The following is a 19,799-nucleotide window of genomic DNA, read 5'->3' on the forward strand; positions in this document are numbered from 1 at the left end:
AATGAATATGAGCCGGAGATAGATATATGAATATCAGAATGCCAATTCTGTGAATTCATGAGATATTTCCATCCCAGCACTAGGATTTAAGAATGCATGTTTGGTATACTTCATTCCATTAAGGCAGTGGTTCCATTTTTTTTCTGCATCCACATCAAATCAATTGAATCTCACAGTTATGAGAACACCTGCCCAAGACATAACTAGGTTGCTCTGCTTGCTTACAACAAGGAAAATTAGAGAAGCTATATTAAAATACCAGGAGGCATCTACCTTATAGTCGATTACTTGTCAGTGGCCTCAATATCTGAAGACTGTAGGTTACAATCCCTGTATCCCTCTCCAAACTAAAATTCAGAATGCTTGAACCTGAAAGAATTCCTCTCCCCTCAACAGTGCTTGACTAGACACTGACAATGTTCATCTGATACCTTCTGGCTGACATTACTGATCTACCTGGTCAAACATGTTATAGTATATGTATCTGCTATGAAATTCCCAGTGGAGCATGAGATATATGCTAATCCACACATTTTACAGATGAAAGGATTGAGATGTCCGAGAAATCTGCAACTTGCCTAGTATCAGTCAGCAAATGGCAGAGCCAGGTTTGTACATTCTTGCTGGCCTGGGAGCCACTGCTTCTCAGGTGACTCAATCTTTACCTTGGTGTATTGATCATATAGCAAAACTTCAAAAAGGCAGTATTACTTCCTTTGCTTCTTGACTTTTTTTTCGCGCGGAGTTTTGCTCTTGTTGCCCAGGCTGGAGTGCAATGGCACAATCTCAGCTCACCGTAACCTCCACCTCCTGGGTTCAAGTGATTCTCCTGCCTCAGCCTCCCGAGTAGCTGGGATTACAGGCATGCACCACCATGCTCGGCTAATTTTACATACATACATATATATATATATATATATATATATATATTTAGTAGAGATGGGGTTTCTCCATGTTGGTCAGGCTGGTCTCATACTCCTGACCTTAGGTGGTCCAACCGCCTTGGCCTCCCAAAGTGCTGGGATTACAGGCGTGAGCCACCGTGCCTGGCCTGCTTCTTGATTTTATCAGGAACATTGTTGCTGCTGAGTTCTGCAAACTGCCCACCTTACAAATGAGGAAATCAGAATGTAGAGAAAGTAAGGATTTTTTTCAAGGTTACACGCCCAGCTAAGATGAACCTAGAACTAGAGTCAAGTCTTAGTTCTAGACCAGAATTCTTCCCACCAGGCCATTGTCTTTACCTTTGTAAGCCTTTAGATCTTGTCCTTATGGAAAACCTCTGCTTCAACAGGCTCTGAGTGCCTCAGTCCCCACTGTGATTGGGTTAACATAGGGTCTTGTTCCCTAACTCAAAGGAGAGAAATGTTTCTATGTAGGAGGAACTGTGATTCTTTCTAGCAGAAATTAGCAAAGTAAGTGTTTTTTGAACAACTGCTAATGAGAAGAAGGAAATATGAATAATTTCCTGAAGTGTAAAAGTCTCAAGTGTTTGTATTAGGGTACAAACTACTATATGAACAATAAAAAAATCTCAGTAGCTTAAAAAAAAAAGATTCTTTGATCATGTCATAGCCCAGTGTAGGTGAGCTGGGGCAAGGGAAGGGCACATGGGGAAGCCATCCAGGGACTGAGGCTTTACTAGTCTAATAGAAGGGCTGATGGCCAAAAACCAGGCTAAGACCTGCTGAGCTAATGGCTTCACCCTTCCCTAGGGCCTTGTAATCTTCCATCAGTTCCTTTGCATCCCGGAGGCCAAGGAGGGAAGAAACAGCATGAAAAATCTTTTATAACGTTGTAGAGGGCAGTCTAGAGGTGACTTACATCACTTTTCTCCACAGTCCGTTGACTAGAACTCAGTAATATGGACCCCATCAAACTGCAGCAAAGACTGGGAAATACAGTCTCTCTGGGTGCCCAGGAGGAAAAGAAAATGGGCTTAGTGAACACATAGCATTATTTCTGCTACACTGTCAAACACATGATTTATTAGATTGTATCAATACTACTATTAGTATTGGATTGTACCAATACTATTATTAATATTGGATTGGATTAGTATTGGACTGGATTAGTATTTATTAGATTGTACCAAATATTAAATGAAATAATGATACTAAATGCTACAAATACTGTAAATTTTTAAAAATACAAATACTATTAAAAATGACACATATATTACATTCTATTATACATATAGTAGAAATGTCATAATAGAAATACTAAATGATACAGTGAACCAAAGGATATACTACTAAATGATATGGTGATAACCATTAAATGACTGATGTACAACACTAAATGATACAGCGATGCAAATACTAAATGATAGACTGATGCTAAATGATCCAATGATACATATACTCAATATCTGTCTATGTACAAAGCATCTCCTTGATCCTCAGCCTGAGAGGAAGAACTGTGTGCATTGAGAAAAGTGCAGAGATGGTTGGCTGCAGGGATCGACTCTCTGCTTCACCCACAAAAAGATGGTTACGGGAGCAACATCATTGGCAAGAAGAGATGAAGAGATAGGATGGAGCCTGTGTTAGAAAAAGTAGTAACAGTAGTTCTCCCATCATCAGGTAGGAAGACAAAGGCAACACAGAACTTTACCAGCCTTTTTTTCTTTTTTTTTTTGAGACAGGGTCTCACTTTATTGCTCAGGCTGGAATACACTGGTGCAATCACAATTCACTGCAACCTCAACCTCCTGGGCTCAAGGAATCCTCCTGCCTGAGCCTCCCAAGTAGCTAGGCACTACCACGCCTAGCTAATATTTTATTCTTCGTAGAGATGGAGTCTTACTATGTTGCCCAGGCTGCTCTTGAACTCCTGGCTTCAAGCTGTCCTCCTGTCTTGGCCTCCCAAAGTGTTGGGATTACAGGCATGAGTCACCACGCCTGCCCTGCTTTTTGAACTTTACTGAAGCTTATGTACAATTCTGCCAGAGTTGTTTTCCAAAATTATCCAACTCCGAAACATTTTAACTAAAAACAACCGGTTTCCATACCACTCATTAAATAAATTGACCTATTAATTGGCTAACTAATTGGTTAACATAACCCCTCCTCAATTCTAGGGATAAGATTATGCCTCATTTTGAGGAAGGTGAAAGGCTTGACAGTGAACTGAAATGCAAAGAACAGAGTGCGAGGCTCATGGTTAGGTTGTTATTCCCAGATCCTAATACAAACCAGCCATGGCGGTATTCTGAGCCCTTATCCACAGGAGGTTAGATGCCAAAAAGGACTCTGAGGTCAGCCAAGGTGAGCTTGGTGACAGACTCTCCAGACCCTGATAGAACTTGTTTGGCCAAATCTTTCTTTTTTTCTTGGAGCTGTAAGATCTTTTCTTCTACTGTTCCCTCACAAACAAATCTAAAAAAAATAAATAAATAAGGAAACTGTCAAAAACTCAAAGCAGCACGTCTAATAACATACTCAAAATTTTATGGCACTTTAGTTTTTAATGAGGCTTTTTCCTCTAAGTCTTTTTAGATCCAGTTAAGAACCCTCCCTGTTTGAGGGATCTAAACAACCTTGACTAGATATATGTCCATTGGAAAGGATGTGACTCACATTGACATTTTAATACGTTCTGAAGCTAAGGTAATTGAAAAAACTCAAAATAAGCTAAAAATATCCCAACCCAAAAAAGCATAGAGATCCAGCTTTCACCCAAAAAGTTCTACCTTGGTAAGTCCATAGGCCTCAAAGCTTATCAAATTTCTGCTAGTTTAAGTAGAGTATGTATTTCTTAGTGAATTCACACTGAAAACAGTTTTAAAACCAAGTAAATGTCACTGTTGTCATTTATTCACTCATTCAAAAGTCCGATTAAGCACTCACTGTACTATGGTAGGTGTTGTTCAAAAGTATTGATTAAGCACTCACTATACCATGCTAGGTGTGGAGACAGAGAGACGAATATGGTCTTGCTCTGAAGCAGAACACAAGTGAGACAGGTGTGAAAATAATAATGTGACCTGGGAAGTGCTACAATGGAAGTGTGTGTAGTGTGCAAAAGGAGGAAAGGGAGATGTGTCCAGGGTAGTCAGGGAAAGCTCCATTAAAGAGTTAACTCTTAATTTGTGACTTGTATGTTGGGCAAGGGTTTGCCAGAGAGAGCAGTGAGGAGAGCACCGCGGGGAAAGGGAACACGTGCAAAACCATGGCTGAGCTTCAGAGCATGGTATAGTGAAGGAAGTTCACACTGACCATGTTGTCCACAACGGCAAAAGCTCGAGAGGCTGGCGGGGCCAGATCACAGGCGGTGGTGCATGTCATGCTAAAACGTTTTGATTTGATCCTATGGGAGGTGAGAGCTACTGAAGAATATGAGTGGATGACACAATCAGAGTGATTAGTTAGGAAGAACCCTGTGCTGGTGATGCAGAGGACAGGAGGTACCTGAGTGGGAAAGAGGGACCTGGCAGTGGGCATGGGAAGGAAAATATGGTTATCAGAAACATTTAGAAAATACAACTAAAGGACTTGGTATGTGGAAAAGTGAGAAAGTAGGAGGTCTAGTTTTTGGCTAGATAATTAGATAAACAGTGATACTATTCACAAAGACAATGACTACAGACGAATAGCAGATCTGAGGTAGTAGGAAGAAAACAATCAATTTTGATTTGTAACACTTGAGTACCTGAAATGTGTAGTTATACTTGCTACAAAGTGGGTGCTCAAAAGGTATGTTTAATGAGCTGAATGCTCAAATGAACAATGACTAAAAGAAGGAATAACAGATGAGTATGTGGACACTCGGATTCAGATACTCGGCAGGGGCTGTGATGTTCAGGTCTGAAGTTTAGGAGACCTTGGAACTAAAGATACAGATTTTGGACTTACTGGAGTGGATAGAATTTATAAAGGAAGAAGCGTACAGAACGAGCAGAGAAGAAAGCTAACGACAGGAAGACTATCATAACCACTGTATTCGGCAAAGTCTGGAAGTCACTGGTGCCCTCTAACAAGACCAATTTCAGGGCAGCAACAGGGTAAAAGCCGGTTTGCAAAGGCTGAGGAATGAATGGAAAGTAATCAAGTAAAGGCAGGCAGTGATTGCTAATTCTTCAGGAAACCTGGTCATGAAAGGGAAGGAGAAGAACAGGGCCATTGTGAGAGGGAATTGGTTGCATCAAGGCAGGTTTTGTTGTTTTTAAAGATAAGGGGGTCCAAAATAGGAGACATTTTGCAAAATAACTGGCTTGTGCTCATCAGAATGCCAATGTCATTAAAACACAAAGACTGAGGTACTGCTCCAGATCAAAGGAGACAAACTTAAGACCACTGCATGCTACCAGGATCTGGGATTCTGTTTTGCTATGTAGGACATCACTGGGACAAGTGACGTTGAGTAAGATCTGTAGATCAGATAATAGTGTTTTGTTAATTTTAATAATTGTATTGTGGTTATATAAGAGAATTCCCTTAATTTTAATAAATGTACACTTAGGAACAAAGGAGCATCCGGTCTATAACTTGTTCTCAAGTGGTCCAGAAAAATGTTTATATCCACATGCACACACAGAATATGGGAACTTTTTGGTACTATTCTTGCACCTTTCTGTATGTCTGAAATTATGTCAAAATAGAAGTTAAAAAGCAAAATAGGAGGGTCCTTTCATGGACTGCCCTCGCCCTATATACAAGCTTGCCCTTCTTTTGCAGTGACCAACTTCAAACTTACCCAAATTTCTGACTGTGGTTTGCCTGAGGGTATGCCTCAGAAGCTTCATTAGTAAAGTCATAACCAAATAGTTTACATTCTATTAAGACGCTACCCAAGAAAGAAAGACTTTCTCAAAGTAGAAGTTGAGAAGGGTCCAGGGTCCTGGGGACCATTACTTACCTGTGTATGACAACATCTTTCTGCTGCCCAACTCGGTAAATTCGGTCACAAGCTTGATCTTCAAGTGATGGATTCCTGTCAGAAGACAGGTAAAGCTCAAAGGAACTGATACACTAGATCAGAAGTGGCAAATTATGGCCCATGGGCCAAATCTAGCCCACAGCTTGTTTCTGTAGCTAAAAATGATTATTACATTTTAAAGGGATTTAAGAAAACAAAGCAAAGCAAAACAAAACACACAGATCCCGTGACAGAGAACTATGTGGGCTGCAATGCCTGCAAGAAAAAAAATCTGTTGACCCCTGTCCAAGGCTATACTGGCCTAAGACAAGCTGGTGCCAGATAACAGGTTATCTGTTGACCTGTGTGTACCAATCTGGGCTGTCTGGAGAACTGGATCAATGACAATCCCCAGCAACAGTGCCTGGTGCAGCAGTCTTTGATTGGCATAACTGGAAAACCAGAAACAGGTACTCATTATGAGATTTTTCTGGTAGCCACGCACTAACTCATTCATTTTGTAGCCACGAAAAGATGTGGCTGTACACTACTACATACAATGAATCCAAGGGTGAGGTATTAAGTATATTTCTAACATAATTAGAAAACTCCTATTCCTTTTCCTTTTGGAATAAAGCTTCTCCCTCTTTGCGAAGGTTGAAATTTCCTTGGATCCCAGCAAATATGTCTGGAATACTGTATTCTGGAGAAGAGGTAAAACTGAGCAATGTTAACTCTTAGCAACATTAACTCGTGAAGAGAAGCTTGTGCTCCCAGTTTCCATGGAAACAGATGTTAGATTAACAATAATGTGAATGAACTATTTTGAGTAGTCATTTGAAGGCTTGCTAGCTCAGGAACTCGGGGGAGTCAACGAGCCCTATATCCTGCTTAGATCTGTATCTACAGACACTTAAAAACAGAAGCAAAAAAAAAAAACAAAAAAAACAAAAAAAAAACAGAAGCATCTCTGCAATATGAACACAACAATCAACATGAGAAGTCAGTTCCTACTGCCCCTCTAGCCCACTGGCCTCCTCGCTATGCTGTGACGACTCAAGACAAATTCAGAATCATTACCAGTGCATGTCCAAAAGAAAGAGATGGTTTCCTCCAGTCAGGTTTAGACCAACACCTCCAGCCAAGAGAGAGATTAACATTACCTTCCAAAGGAAACACAACGTTAACTTTAAACAGACTTGGTCTCGAAACACATCTTGGTCTCAGATTTAAGTCCACAATTAATAGAGACAAGCACTCTGCTCCTAACAAATTTCCTACTGCTGTTACAAATTTAAACATTATGATGCTATCTCCCATGTCTCACTGTTGAGAAAATCTCATCACATTTTGTATATGAGTCAACCTCAAAAATTAACTGAGTACCTGCCAAAATATATAAATACTGTAATTTAGGACCCTGGGGATGGTCAGCTCAATAAACTTTCAATTAACCAGATTATGTTTTTCATCAGTCCCTACCCCTCCATTGCTACAATAATTCTCCTGCCTATCATTCGACCAATGCTTTCCAAATCCTTATCTATAATTAGATGCCTGTATTCTTTCATTTCCATATTTCCTCATACCAAAATCCCACTTATCCTTCAAAGCTTGCTGCCTCTACAGAAATTCCCCTCATCTAACCAGCTCTGTTCTTAATCTCCTTTTAGTCCTCATATTGTATTCTTTTTAGAATATTTGTGCTCTTTAAAAAGTACCCCAATACATGTCTAAGAAATTCTAAACACTTGGAAGAATCAAGCCTGTAAATATTTTTAAGTTGCCATATTAGAATTCTGTTTGTATGGGCAGGCATAGTGGCTCATGCCTGTAATCCTAGCACTTTGGGAAGCCAAGGCAGGTGGATCACCTGAGGTCAGGAGTTCGAGACCAGCCTGGCCAACATGGTGAAACCCCATCTCTACTAAAAATACAAAATTAGCCAGGCATGGTGGTGGGATCCTGTAATCCCAGCTACTTGGGACGCTGAGGCAGGAGAATCACTTGAACTTGGGAGGCAGAGGTTGCAGTGAGCCGAGATCACACTATTGCAGTACAGCCTGGGCAACAAGAGCAAAATTCCATCTTAAAAAAACCAAAACCAAAACCAAAAATCAAACAAACAAAATTCTCTCTGTATAACTCAAAACAATTAATGATGCAGCTCTGATGTGACCAGCTTGTACCTGAGGGCCTCTGGAGCGGTTAAATGCCTCTACCAAGTCCATTCTCTGCTTGGGATTGACAGAGCCATCGATGGTGGCATAAGTCAGTCCATGCTTCTTCAGGTGCAATGCTACAACTTTCAGCATGTTGGTCCACTGAGAGACAATGACACTGGAAAAAAGAATAAAATAAAAAATATCCTAACATAGATTAAACAACCCATCTGCAGGGCTTTAACACCCCCATCATTCTTAAGATTAGCTATCAAATGTTGACAAGGAAAGGCCTTCTCCTACCTAAGGCAGAAGGCACACATTTAGCTCATGTCTTAAGATTATAATGCTTCCAGTTATTTCTAGATCCTTTCTACAATTTAGTTCGTGCTAAATGAAGTCAGAAAAGTGGTAATGACTCCGGAATTCTTTTATTTGGGGGCCTAGTGCTCATCCAGAAATCTGTGGTCCTGCACAAAAGGGACACTGACCACCCTTCCTGTGCCAGCCCAAACAACAAGCTACTGAGGCTCCCTCCTGCCCCCATGCTATCTTTATGGAGTTTTAAATTTTTATATTATTTTATATAAACAAATTCAGGTGTATAGCACACATGTCGGGTATAACAAATGACAAAATGAACCTCCTTGCATCTGAGGACCCAGCTTAAGAAGAACATTACCAGCGCTGCTGGAGCCTCCTCCCTCCCTTGCTTTTCTTTCTATGCTTCTCTACTTTTAAACACTTCTTCAGATGCTTAGCTTCCCCTGATCCTCTAGGGACGTCCTTTTCCATTTGCACCACAAATATTTTAATAGAAATCACAGGGAATGTCTGCTGTAACCTCAGTGCTTTATGCTGAACATGACTCGCAGTTCTTGATAGAAAAAAACTAAGATTTATATCTCTCAGCAAAATCAAATTTTCTCGATTAATTATGACCAATACTTGGATAAAGAGAAAACGCAGTTACCTCTTTTGGGACCCTGAATTTCTCTGAATTGCCTCCAATTCCGCCAACAGAGATGAAATCTGGGAAAAGGTTACATCAACATTGTATGTTTAAACAATTCACTTTCACCCATCTCCTCTCACCTGCCGTGCGAAGCCATCTCCTAGATGGCGTCTGTGCTTTGGCCTCGCCCGTCTCTATTCCACCCTCCTCTCTGCAGCCAGAAAGCTCTTTCTAAAATATGAGTTTGTCACTTCACCCCTCTGGCTAAAGCCCTTCCATAGCTTCCCACTGAGGATAAAGGCCGAGCTCCTCAAGGCGGCTTGCCGGATCCTTGCCGCTCCAGCCTCTGCTTACTTCTCTGGGTTAGACTCTCACTATGCCCTCCTCAAATGACACAGCAATCAGACCAAAATTCTTCCCATAAATCACACCTTGGCCCATCTTGTCCGTTCTGTTCCGTCTGCCTAGAATACCCTTTTGTGTCAGCTTAATGTCACTTCTTCTTGGAGGTCCTCCCAACCCCCAAAGTACAGGTTAGGTGCCTGCTGCCCATGTGCTATCACAGCACCTTTTGTTTTTGTGATCACAGTCCTTATCATACTGTATCTGAGCTCCTTACACTCCAATGAAGCAAATATTAGAAGAGTACCTTCTCTGTTGTGGCCGTGTGTGAGGGGCTGTGAGTACACACGTGGCCGAAACAGAGAAGGTCCTCTCCGAATGTTTGCTGAAGAAAGTGAAACAGCTTTACCCACTTTGTGGCCTGCCCCAAATGTCGTTGAAGAGGACCCGTCCAGACAGAAGAACAATTGTTAAAGCTTCCGAACAGGTAGCCAGGCGCGGTGGCTCAAGCCTGTAATCCCAGCACTTTGGGAGGCCGAGGTGGGTGGATCATGAGGTCAAGAGATCGAGACCATTCTGGTCAACATGGTGAAACCTCGTCTCTACTAAAAATACAAAAGATTAGCTGGGCATGGTGGTGCGTGCCTGTAATCCCAGCTACTCGGGAGGCTGAGGCAGGAGAATTGCCTGAACCCAGGAGGCGGAGGTTGCGGTGAGCTGAGATCGTGCCATTGCACTCCAGCCTGGGTAACAAGAGCGAAACTCCATCTCAAAAAAAAAAAAAAAGCTTCCGAACAGGCTCCCCGGGTAAAGAACCCTTAGGGTGCATTTGAGTCCACAGGGGAGCAGTCAGTAAGAACACGTGGGGGCTCCTTCTCAACTGCTCATGTGAAAAACCTTTCAAGAGCCTCTAAGGGCCCCAGAGTTCACCCCCAGAATACTGGAGAAGGAAGAAACCTGGGCTGTAAGTCAATCAGGAGACAAATACTCAGAAGTTCTTCCTCTGTCAAGCACTTTGGGACAGATTCCTCATCAGTGAAAAGAAGGACTTAGGCCAGATGAATTCTGAGGTGCCCTGAGCTCCCACATTCTAGGATGCTGTTAGCGGTCACCACATGGGGCTGTCTTCCAATCTTAATAAACTTTCTGTGCCTAGGCAGGAAGTGAGTCACAGGACTGTACCATTCAAATTAGCAGAAAGAAAAGCAGGTACATCTGTTTTTTTAGTTAACAATAGAACAGAGACACTGATGTGCCTTGTGTCTTGGCAACTTGAGATTGTGGAAGGCGCTGACTCCTACATGAAAAAGCTGGCAATGGTGTTTTGAGAAACCTGCAGTGGGTGGACTGGATTTACAGCCCAGGAGCCAGGGTCAAATTCCAGTAAGAAGCCTCCTTCCATACATGAAACAACCTTACGTGGTTTGAACTATTAATGAACATATGTTAAGAAAACTCGTGAATAAATATTAACTGTTTTCATTGAACAAGGAGCACAAATGATTAGGAATATGTTTTAGCCCGACAGCTAACTCTGAAGGCACCAGCATGTCTGTTCTGGCCACATGTGATGTTCTGTTTCTCTCAGCTATTAGTGGTGAAGACCTAGGTAAATGTTTTAAACTTTTAATTAAAAGGCAGCATTCCTTTTAAAAAATAATGCCATTCCCCTGGAAGTGACCTCCTTTCTAGTTATTAATACACTTTTTCAGAAAAAGCCCTTGAAGAGAGGTTGAGCCCACGATGGCAGCTTGAGATGCTAAGAGAGAAACAAGCCCCACTTTCGAGACAGGCAGGATGATGAAGCACATTCCAAGCCAGCAGACAGGCAGGACTCAGGTTACGGCATAGCTCAGCCTTCTTCCAGCACAAGGTTTTTGCCTTAAAAACTCTGATGAAAACAGAACAGAATGACTAATGAAGATAGAAGGCTACGTAGGAAATGCTACTCACAGACGGAAGCCTTTCAACAAGTCAGAGCAACTGGCGCTCACATGGATGACACTGTCTCTACAGTCAAGCCTTTGTTTTCCTTTTAAGCTTTCTCTAAACAAAATGCTCACTTGCATAGGCCCTGTCCCTAGCACAAACCTGGCAAGCTCCCCAGTGACCCATGACAGAAAATCTGCTTCAGTGCAATGCTGGGGATGTCCCAAATTACTCTCTGAAAGCTCCCTATGTAATAAGGCTTTCGTGTTATCTGTGTAATAAATGAAGCTTTAAGACTGGAGGGAGAATCTGATCAGCTGGAATCTAATGGCTCTAGCTCTATTGGCAAATGGACGTTCCCACTTGGACAAATGAGGTGCTGTTACACAGGAAAATGTGTGAGGAATCGACGTCTCTACTGCTACAGAGGAGACAAAATACCTTGGTGCTCTCTCGCGTGTCTTCAAAAATCTCCATCTTGAAGAAGGTGCCGTTAAGGGAAACAGTGGAAGATGGCTCTGAGTCATGGAGTTCTGAAAAGGTCAAAGCACTGAGCTGTTCCTCCAGGGAAAGGACGAGACCTTCACCCTTCAGTTCCATTGGATCCAGGGCCTGAACAGATAAAAAAGGACAGGAGCAGCTGGGAGTTAAGGCAGCAAACCTCGTTACCTGATGATGTTCTGATTGTTTAACACTTCACAGAGCAAAATGTCTTATAATTTGTCATCAGTAACTCCTCAAGACACCTTGATTAAAGTGTGATCTTGCAAGTTTCTTCACCAGATAAACCAAATGATGGAACTGCCAGACAGATGACATAATCATTCCATTTTTCCGAGCTGGAATACATTGAGCTATTGATAATCAGAATATATATTATAGCTTCTAAAGTGAATAAAATACTCTTTTTAATTTTGGATATGCCTCTGTCCAGTGTAGAGACAACTTTTCAGTCTGTATAACTGAGTTTTTATAATTGGAACCCAAAACCCCAATACCACCTGAAAGCAGAAAACCCCAAGAACTAAATTAGGTTTATGACATTCTGAAGTACCAGAGCATTCACAAAATGGCTTCTTTTTAAACAAAATGTCATTTTCCATTCTTAAACAGTTAATCTATAACAAAATAAACAATAGAAATACACTATTCTTGATGCCATAGGAATTATCAAGAATATGACATAAAGCAAAATAAATAAGCTCCCTTTCTCCAACCCACCAGAAAACAAAAATAGAAAAACCAAAACAGCATTCCTTTGATCAAGCAGACTGGATCCAAGTTGGAGGAGAGTGAAACTGACTTCTCGGGGGGCCCCTCTGGGGCACCATATGACAGCAGGCTAACGGCTTCTCTTACCGACTTCAGTAAAGAAAGGTGACAGCAGCACTGGCGGAGTCTCAGCAGCTGGGACAGTATGTGGACGGTGCTGGATGTCGGCGAGTCTGCTGCCTCAGAGTGTCTAGGCTCCCAGGACCCAAACTCCAGTGCCACTTCCAGGAGGGAAGGCAAGCCACAGGATGGTACAGGATTTAAAACAGAGAAATATGGAGAGAGCCAGGAACTACACGGGGCTACTTTAACCGTGTTTGATCTGAGACTCAATAATACAGTTCTAACTCACTTCTATGCCAATTAGGCCAAAGGAAATATCGGTTTTTCTTATAGAACTACCTGCATTTTAATAAAGCAGATTTAGGAAACAATTAAAAAGAAGTTAAATCACCAGGTCTGGTGTTTGCGGATCAGAAGCTTTTACTCTGGTTTGAAGGTCTTACTTAAGGTCAAATCTCTGATAGCAAGGATTCATAACCTCACATTTCTGCATTTTACTGAATCCAAATCCCCATTTTCATCAGTCATATGTATTTATGAGAGTCCTACAGCTTACCTCTACTGAATGGATTATTAGGGCTTCTTCCAGATTGGTTGCCTCTACTTTCATGTCTTTTTAGATAGGATTGCAGAGCTGACCTGCCTCAGATTAAAAAAAAAAAAAAAAAAAGCATGTGTAAGGGTCACTAAGACCTGCTTAACTGTGCCTGCAGTAGGATCTTGGCAAATTAGAGAAGTGGACTTGTTAAATGATGCCAAGCTCATGGCAAGCAATGGCCAAAGGTAATACAAAAGAAATTGTTATTTTTTTAAAAAGTCATTTTTTAAAATAAGCTGGTAAACATAAGGTCTGAAAGAAGAAAAAAACATATTTACATTGGAAATGAGAGGTACCAAATAGGAGACAGTAAATCTGGAATTCAGGGAAGGGTAAGAGTTCAAGAGACAGTGCAAAGAACAGACGACACAAAGGATTACAAAGCAGTCTTTTTAAAGTTCGAGTGAGATGCTGGATGACAGGTCAAACGTCAAAGAGATATGCTTATTCAGTGCAGTCCCATGAGGACCAGACAGATTCAGTATATGGTGACCACACCCTATGACTTCTATGCAAGGGAGCCAATGAAGAGTAGGTCGAAAATTTTGCCTTCAATGTGTATGACACAGAGGTAAACTAGAGAGCTCCGGAGAAGGAGAAAAACACGGGGAGGAAAAAAAAAATGGAATGCAGACAGCCACCTAATCGATAATGCCATAAATATAGTTTGTGGAAACTGACCCTTGACTCACTCCCAAGAAAGGACAGGAATAAAATGATGTATGTGAGAAGGTGCTTCTTCAATACACACACCTTGATCTTGCAAAAAACACATTGTAAACAGTCTCTTCATCTTCAGAAAGCTTTAAATGGTGTAACTGAAATTTACGTTGGGGCAGTATCACCTGAAAGAGTTAAAGAAAAAAAAAGCTGGCATGAAGCTATACAAATTAACTGGTGATTCAAAACAAATTCACCAGATGACACTGCAGATCTAGTCAACCCCTGGAATGCAGCTTCCACCCTTTCTTAAACATAGGACTGCTCCAACACACAGTACAACTGGACTGCTGTGACACCACGCACGGGACTGCAACCCTGGGGCCTCCTCATAGGAGGATGGGAGACGCAGAGGCTCCTGAAGCAATTCAGATGGCGGTTCAACCCAAGACAAGAACATGCTCCTTCCCTGGCCTCCCCAAGAGACAAGTACAAACTTGATTACCAAAGGTCTGCCAGTAGAGTCCAGCTGGTCTTTTGTTCTCCTCAGCAAAAGGCTCTTGGTTAAAATACTTAACCGTTCCCCTCCTTTCTTTGAGCCATTGTCAACCTGACTCCTCCACAGACTGAACTCATCAAATGGAGAGCAACGGAGAAACCTTTTTTGTAGAGGAAGGGCATAGAGTAGGGAAGGAGGAGTCAGGGAGAATGGAATAAAGGATCAGAGTAAGATATAAGATGAAAAATCAGATTTTCTGTTACATCTGCCATCCAATAACTTTAAAAAGTGAATTTTATAGCAAACCTCTGCTGAACAGATCAAAAAGATATAAGTCAATAACAAAACCACATTATAAAAATGTGCGTTATCCTATTAACGATGCCTACATTGTCACAATGAGACATACAATCAGCAGCTAGAATTTGTTCAAAAGCTTTAGAGGCTAAGAAAGAAATTTCACATCCTCTTATCGCTGACTCGAATAAAAAGAAGTACTTTATTTTTAATTTTTTTCTTTAGAGACTGAGGTCTGGCTGTCGTCCAGGCTGGATTCCAGTGGCATAATCATAGTTCACTGTAGCCTTGAATTCCTAGGCTCAAGCAATCCTCCTGCCTCAGCCTCCTGAGCAGCTGAGATCACAGGTGCATACCACTGTGCCTGGCTAATTTTTTCATTTTTTGTAGAGGTGGGGTCTCATTTTACTGCCCTGGCTAATCTCAAACTCCTGGCTTCAAGCGATCTTCCCACATCAGCCTTCCGAAGTGTGGAGATTACAGGTATGACCCACTGCACTCAGCCAAAAGGACATATTTTTAAATCAGCATTCTCTTCTGTTTGCTTCAAATAAATTGTAGTGCTGACCCTAGACCAAATGTTTTAAAGCAGAAGTAGCTGAAAACATTCGCTGGACTTAAGAGTAATTTAATTCAAGCTGTCTTATACTTTTGCATATACAAGGGCTGAATGTAATCAAAGTCCTATATCAACCAATCAACAGTTATTTTCTCATCAACATTTATTCTTTTGTCCTTTAAAGGTTGACAGGCTTGCCATCTCCTACGCAAGATAATCCAGCACACACCAAAGCTTTATTATGAGGCATGAAATAATGATGAAGGGATTCAGACAGGGTTCACATTTACATCATCACAAGAAGTCACTCACTTCAGCAGTGAATACATGTCCAATAAGTTGTTTTGAATGGGGGTTCCAGTGACAGCCCAACGGGCACAGGCTTGTAGCTTGCACACAGCCATGGACGTCTGCACTCGGGGATTCTTGACATTGTGAGCTTCATCCAATATGATTCGAGCCCAGACTATTCGAAGCAAAGGTGTTGAGGTGCCCTAGAAGAATCACAAGTGAAATCCAGCCACAGTATGGGAAAACGTACATGCCCTCAAAGAAACGAAGGGAAATGGCAGCCAAGTATTGAGGACTCACCTTTACCTTTAAGTTTGCTTAGATCAGGTACACTGAAATAAGAATTAAGAAACCCAAGAGTAAAACCTCTCAACTGGTTCAAATAAATAAGTCATTTGAGAGTCTCGGTCTTTGAACTTAAGATACCTAAGAGTAAGATGGTCTCTAATTTGCGTTTTCTTTTATTCTTTAAATCCAACTTAAGCAATGGCTGTAGACCAGGACTACAACCAGGCAATGAACCTGCAAATTCACTCACTCAATACAATATTTATTAAATTTTACTAAATTGACTAAAAATTTTCCAAAAGTCTACTTTGAGATGTGAGATGCTAAGCCAGACATAAAAAAAACAGTTCCTATCCTCTAGAGCTCGAAATCTAGCAGGGGAAAAAAACAAGTGTAAAGATAATTACAATACAATGTATATATAGTAATTCCCACTGGTTAATTCAATACCTGAAGTGGGAATCTGGCTGCTCTTGATGAAATAGCACCTGACCCATAGCAGATACTCAATGTCTGCTGAAGAAACAAACTGCTACAACTTATGTAAGCACAAGGTGCTGACAGAGGCATTCAACCAAACCAGGGGAAGGTGAGGAGTGGTACAGAAAAGATTCTTGAAGCAGGTTTAAAAACATTAACCTGGGAGAAGGAGTGGAGGCAAAGTATTTCATTCAGAGGGAGAGTAGACACACACTGTGACAGAGCATGGTGGGAACTACAGATCCCTTGGTATGACTGAGCACGAGGTACCCCGAGGAGGGGTAGGGTGTCAGAGAAATGAGCCACATACAGGTAGGGCAAGATCATAAAGAGTCTAACATGGCCGGGCGCGGTGGCTCACGCCTATAATCCCAGCACTTTGGAAGGCTGAGGTAGGTGGATCACCTGAGATCGGGAGTTCTAGACCAGCCTGGCCAACATGGCGAAACCCCATCTCTACTAAAAATACAAATAATTAACCGGGCATGGTGGAGGGCACTTGTAATCCCAGCTATTTGGAGGCTGAAGTAGGAGAATTGCTTGAACCTTGGAGGCAGAGGTTGCAGTGAGCTGAGATCGCGCCATTGCACTCCAGCCTGGGCGACAGAGCGAGACTCTGTCTCGAAATAAGTAAGTAAATAAATAAAATTAAGAGCCTGATACATCATGAAAAGAGATTTGGGGTTTATCCCAAAAGCAATGGAGATCCACTGAGGAATATGAAAAGTTCATCATCTGTAAGTCAGAGTTGGTTATAAGCTGCAGAAATATCATAGAGATCTCTCCAAATACAGAAACCTATGAATATCCTATTGTGCTAAAAGGATAACACACAGAAAGGTGAGTTCTTGGGATGATACTGTATTTTTGGAGTATATTTACAAGATAAAGCCTCTATATCATATAACTGAGGCTGCCCCGGACCCCCTAGAAGACCCTCAGGTCTTCACGATTGTCACTTAGCCTCTGGCCCATTATAGCCCTATTATCTGCAACCCTTTTTTTCTGGGAAGTAAAGGGAGGCAGGAAATGATGGCTTAAAATCAAAATACTAGTAGTAAAATACTAGTCTGCACAATAAATATTAAAACTATAATGTGCATATACCCGAAATACTGTAAAATAAATATAACAGCAAGTGAGGCTTTCATATATTCAGGTGATTATTGCCCCCGCCACCCACATACAATGTAGTCATCTTTCATCCTAAAAGGGCAGCTGAATCCTGTGGCATATGTCGACCTTTATCACATATGATGGCTGTCTGCAATAAGGAAGATAGGACAGAGGAAGGAACGATTCCTTTCCACACGTGGAACATTTACAGCATTCCCGACCTCCCAGGGAGGTCCTCTTGCTATCGTGGAAGCTGTGAAAGACTCCTGTTAAACCATCTGTGGCTCCAACTCCACTTCCCTGGCCGGCCCCCAGCCTCACCTCCACACTGAGGTTTGCACCTGGGATGTTTGCCTCTTGCTTGTTTGTGGGAATCTCCTTGGCCACGAGGCTATAGGTAGTGATCACGATGTCATATGTAGACAGGCTGCATAGACATAACAAAGAAATCGATAAATGTTCCCACTAGAGAGTGACAATGAGAGGGGCAGAGTTGATCTTTTGATAAAAATGCCTACAAATGGAAGGACAAACAGCAGAACTCATTAACATGTGTCCTTCACACACACACACACACACACACACACACACACACACACGATTTTGGAAGTAAATTTTCCCCACTTGGTTTCCCTATCTCTTACCTCTGATCATTTACCATCTGCTCACTATAGCTACCACAGCCCCCCTCTTCCCATCTAATGAGTCAGAAAGAAAAATCTCTGGCTGGGATAATACAATGGTTGATATGATCTGGCCAGAACGGCAAGTAGGATAGCGTTGGGAATTAACATTTAATAATGATTTGAGACAGATGACACCAAAGTCCCAAGGGAGAAAGACACCCTCAAAGCACTGTTCACCTTATATCAAGGATGCTTTCTTCCTACCACTTTATAATGGATTTGTGAAAATTCGCTGGTCTAGTTTGACATTAGGATATAAAAATACATGCTGTAAGCTTTCAGTGCATCTTTTTATACTCGTTACATATAAAGATTCTTAATGAGAAACACAAATCTTTTTCCGGTGAAGCTTAATACTGTACATCTGAGAGAACATCAATAAATATTTTATTTATTTATTTTTTTTGAGACAAGGTAGGGTCTCTATCCTGTCTCAAAAGTAAAATAAAATAATACAGTATTTATTGAAATAATTAAAATCCTGCTAATCATAGATCAAGCCAAGTTTATATTAAAAAGGAAAAAAAAGATTACTTATAATTAGTATACTCAGCATCAGAAATGACATAATAGGTGAGTAATCTACCCTGGTCCCTCAGGCTGGAGTGCAGGGGTGTGATCTTGGCTCGCTGCAACCTCCACCTTCCAGGCTCAACCAAACCGTCCACCTCAGCCTCCCAAGTAAATGGGACCACAAGAACACACTGGCACATCCAACTAATTTTTGTATTTTTGGTAAAGGCAGGGTTTCACCATGTTGCCTAGGCTGGTCTTGAACTCCTGAGCTCAAGCAATCAGCCTGCCTCGGCCTCCCAAAGAGTTGGGATTACAGGTGTGAGCCACCGTGCCCAGCCCCAAGAGAACTTCAATAAATACTTTTGATAAAAATGATACGCCTAATTCAGAGAGGCAGCAGTGTCTATAAGCTACCCTAGCATTATATAAAGAAGTATAATTAAGAATGACTCTAATCAGTCAACTAGTTCATTCTAAATACCAAACAAGTTATGCTCAAAGTACAAATCAAGTGAGATTCAATTTATTTCTAATTAAAAATTTAGAACAAAGGCAGGCAACTCACACTAATCTATGCCAGGGGAGGCGTACAGACCTGCCACTGCCACCCTGATCCCTTTTGCCTGCAGAAGCAACTCTCTGTCGTGAGAACTGGTGTGTCATAAGACTCAGGGGCACCAATCTGAAAACTTACTCCTGAAAGACTGCTGCCCTGTTCTTTAGGAGATAAAATATCCAAATTAGAGGCTGGAGAGATAAATTACTTGGAAGTACAAATAACTTTGTTCTCATCCTTGACTACAGCAGTCAGTATTCAACCTAGATCTTCACTGTGCAATTAGGAACAGAAAACAATTCCTTAAAACCAAAAGACAAAGACTAGGACTAAGATTACCATGTTGGGAAGCATTTTCTTTCCTTTTTCCTGAGCCTCGCTCTTCAAGAATTTATAGTTAGGACTAATCTTCCTAAATTCTTGAGTCTAAAACATCTTAGATGGTTTATTTATAAAAAGGAGTCATACAAATATAATCAAACTATAGCAACTAATCATTAGCATTCCACCAAGATGCTCTGTAGAACTGGGCTGGCTCCATACACACTATATACCCCTGTAATCAGAACTCCAGCAGCCATGAGGGCCTTTGCAACACATCTCTTTGACTAGGGGAACGCTGCTGCCACCTGACTGGCAGCTCAGGGATCTCAGGCCTCCTCACAGGGCAG

At 41.5% G+C, this 19,799-nt stretch overlaps 1 protein-coding gene across 1 annotated transcript in view; it reads right to left on the reverse strand.

Annotated features, from left to right (window-relative positions):
- Window positions 1–1,313: 1,313 nt before the first annotated feature.
- Window positions 1,314–19,799, reverse strand: part of TTF2 (transcription termination factor 2) — a 48,916-nt gene continuing 30,430 nt past the window's right edge. The window contains exons 12-23 of the mRNA XM_021674151.2: window positions 17,692–17,797; window positions 15,508–15,689; window positions 14,346–14,499; window positions 13,934–14,025; window positions 13,139–13,221; window positions 12,607–12,740; window positions 11,689–11,859; window positions 8,995–9,053; window positions 8,049–8,199; window positions 6,940–7,022; window positions 5,860–5,934; window positions 1,314–3,380 (exon numbers count right to left, since the gene is read on the reverse strand). Coding sequence (XP_021529826.2) covers window positions 3,236–3,380; window positions 5,860–5,934; window positions 6,940–7,022; window positions 8,049–8,199; window positions 8,995–9,053; window positions 11,689–11,859; window positions 12,607–12,740; window positions 13,139–13,221; window positions 13,934–14,025; window positions 14,346–14,499; window positions 15,508–15,689; window positions 17,692–17,797 — 1,435 coding nt within the window. The 3' untranslated portion in view covers window positions 1,314–3,235. The remainder of the gene's footprint in view (window positions 3,381–5,859; window positions 5,935–6,939; window positions 7,023–8,048; window positions 8,200–8,994; window positions 9,054–11,688; window positions 11,860–12,606; window positions 12,741–13,138; window positions 13,222–13,933; window positions 14,026–14,345; window positions 14,500–15,507; window positions 15,690–17,691; window positions 17,798–19,799) is intronic.

The sequence above is a fragment of the Aotus nancymaae genome, unplaced genomic scaffold, assembly GCF_030222135.1.
Source record: "Aotus nancymaae isolate 86718 unplaced genomic scaffold, 86718_ANA_hifiasm-v0.15.2.pri h1tg000007l, whole genome shotgun sequence".
Taxonomy (NCBI): Eukaryota; Metazoa; Chordata; class Mammalia; order Primates; family Aotidae; genus Aotus; species Aotus nancymaae.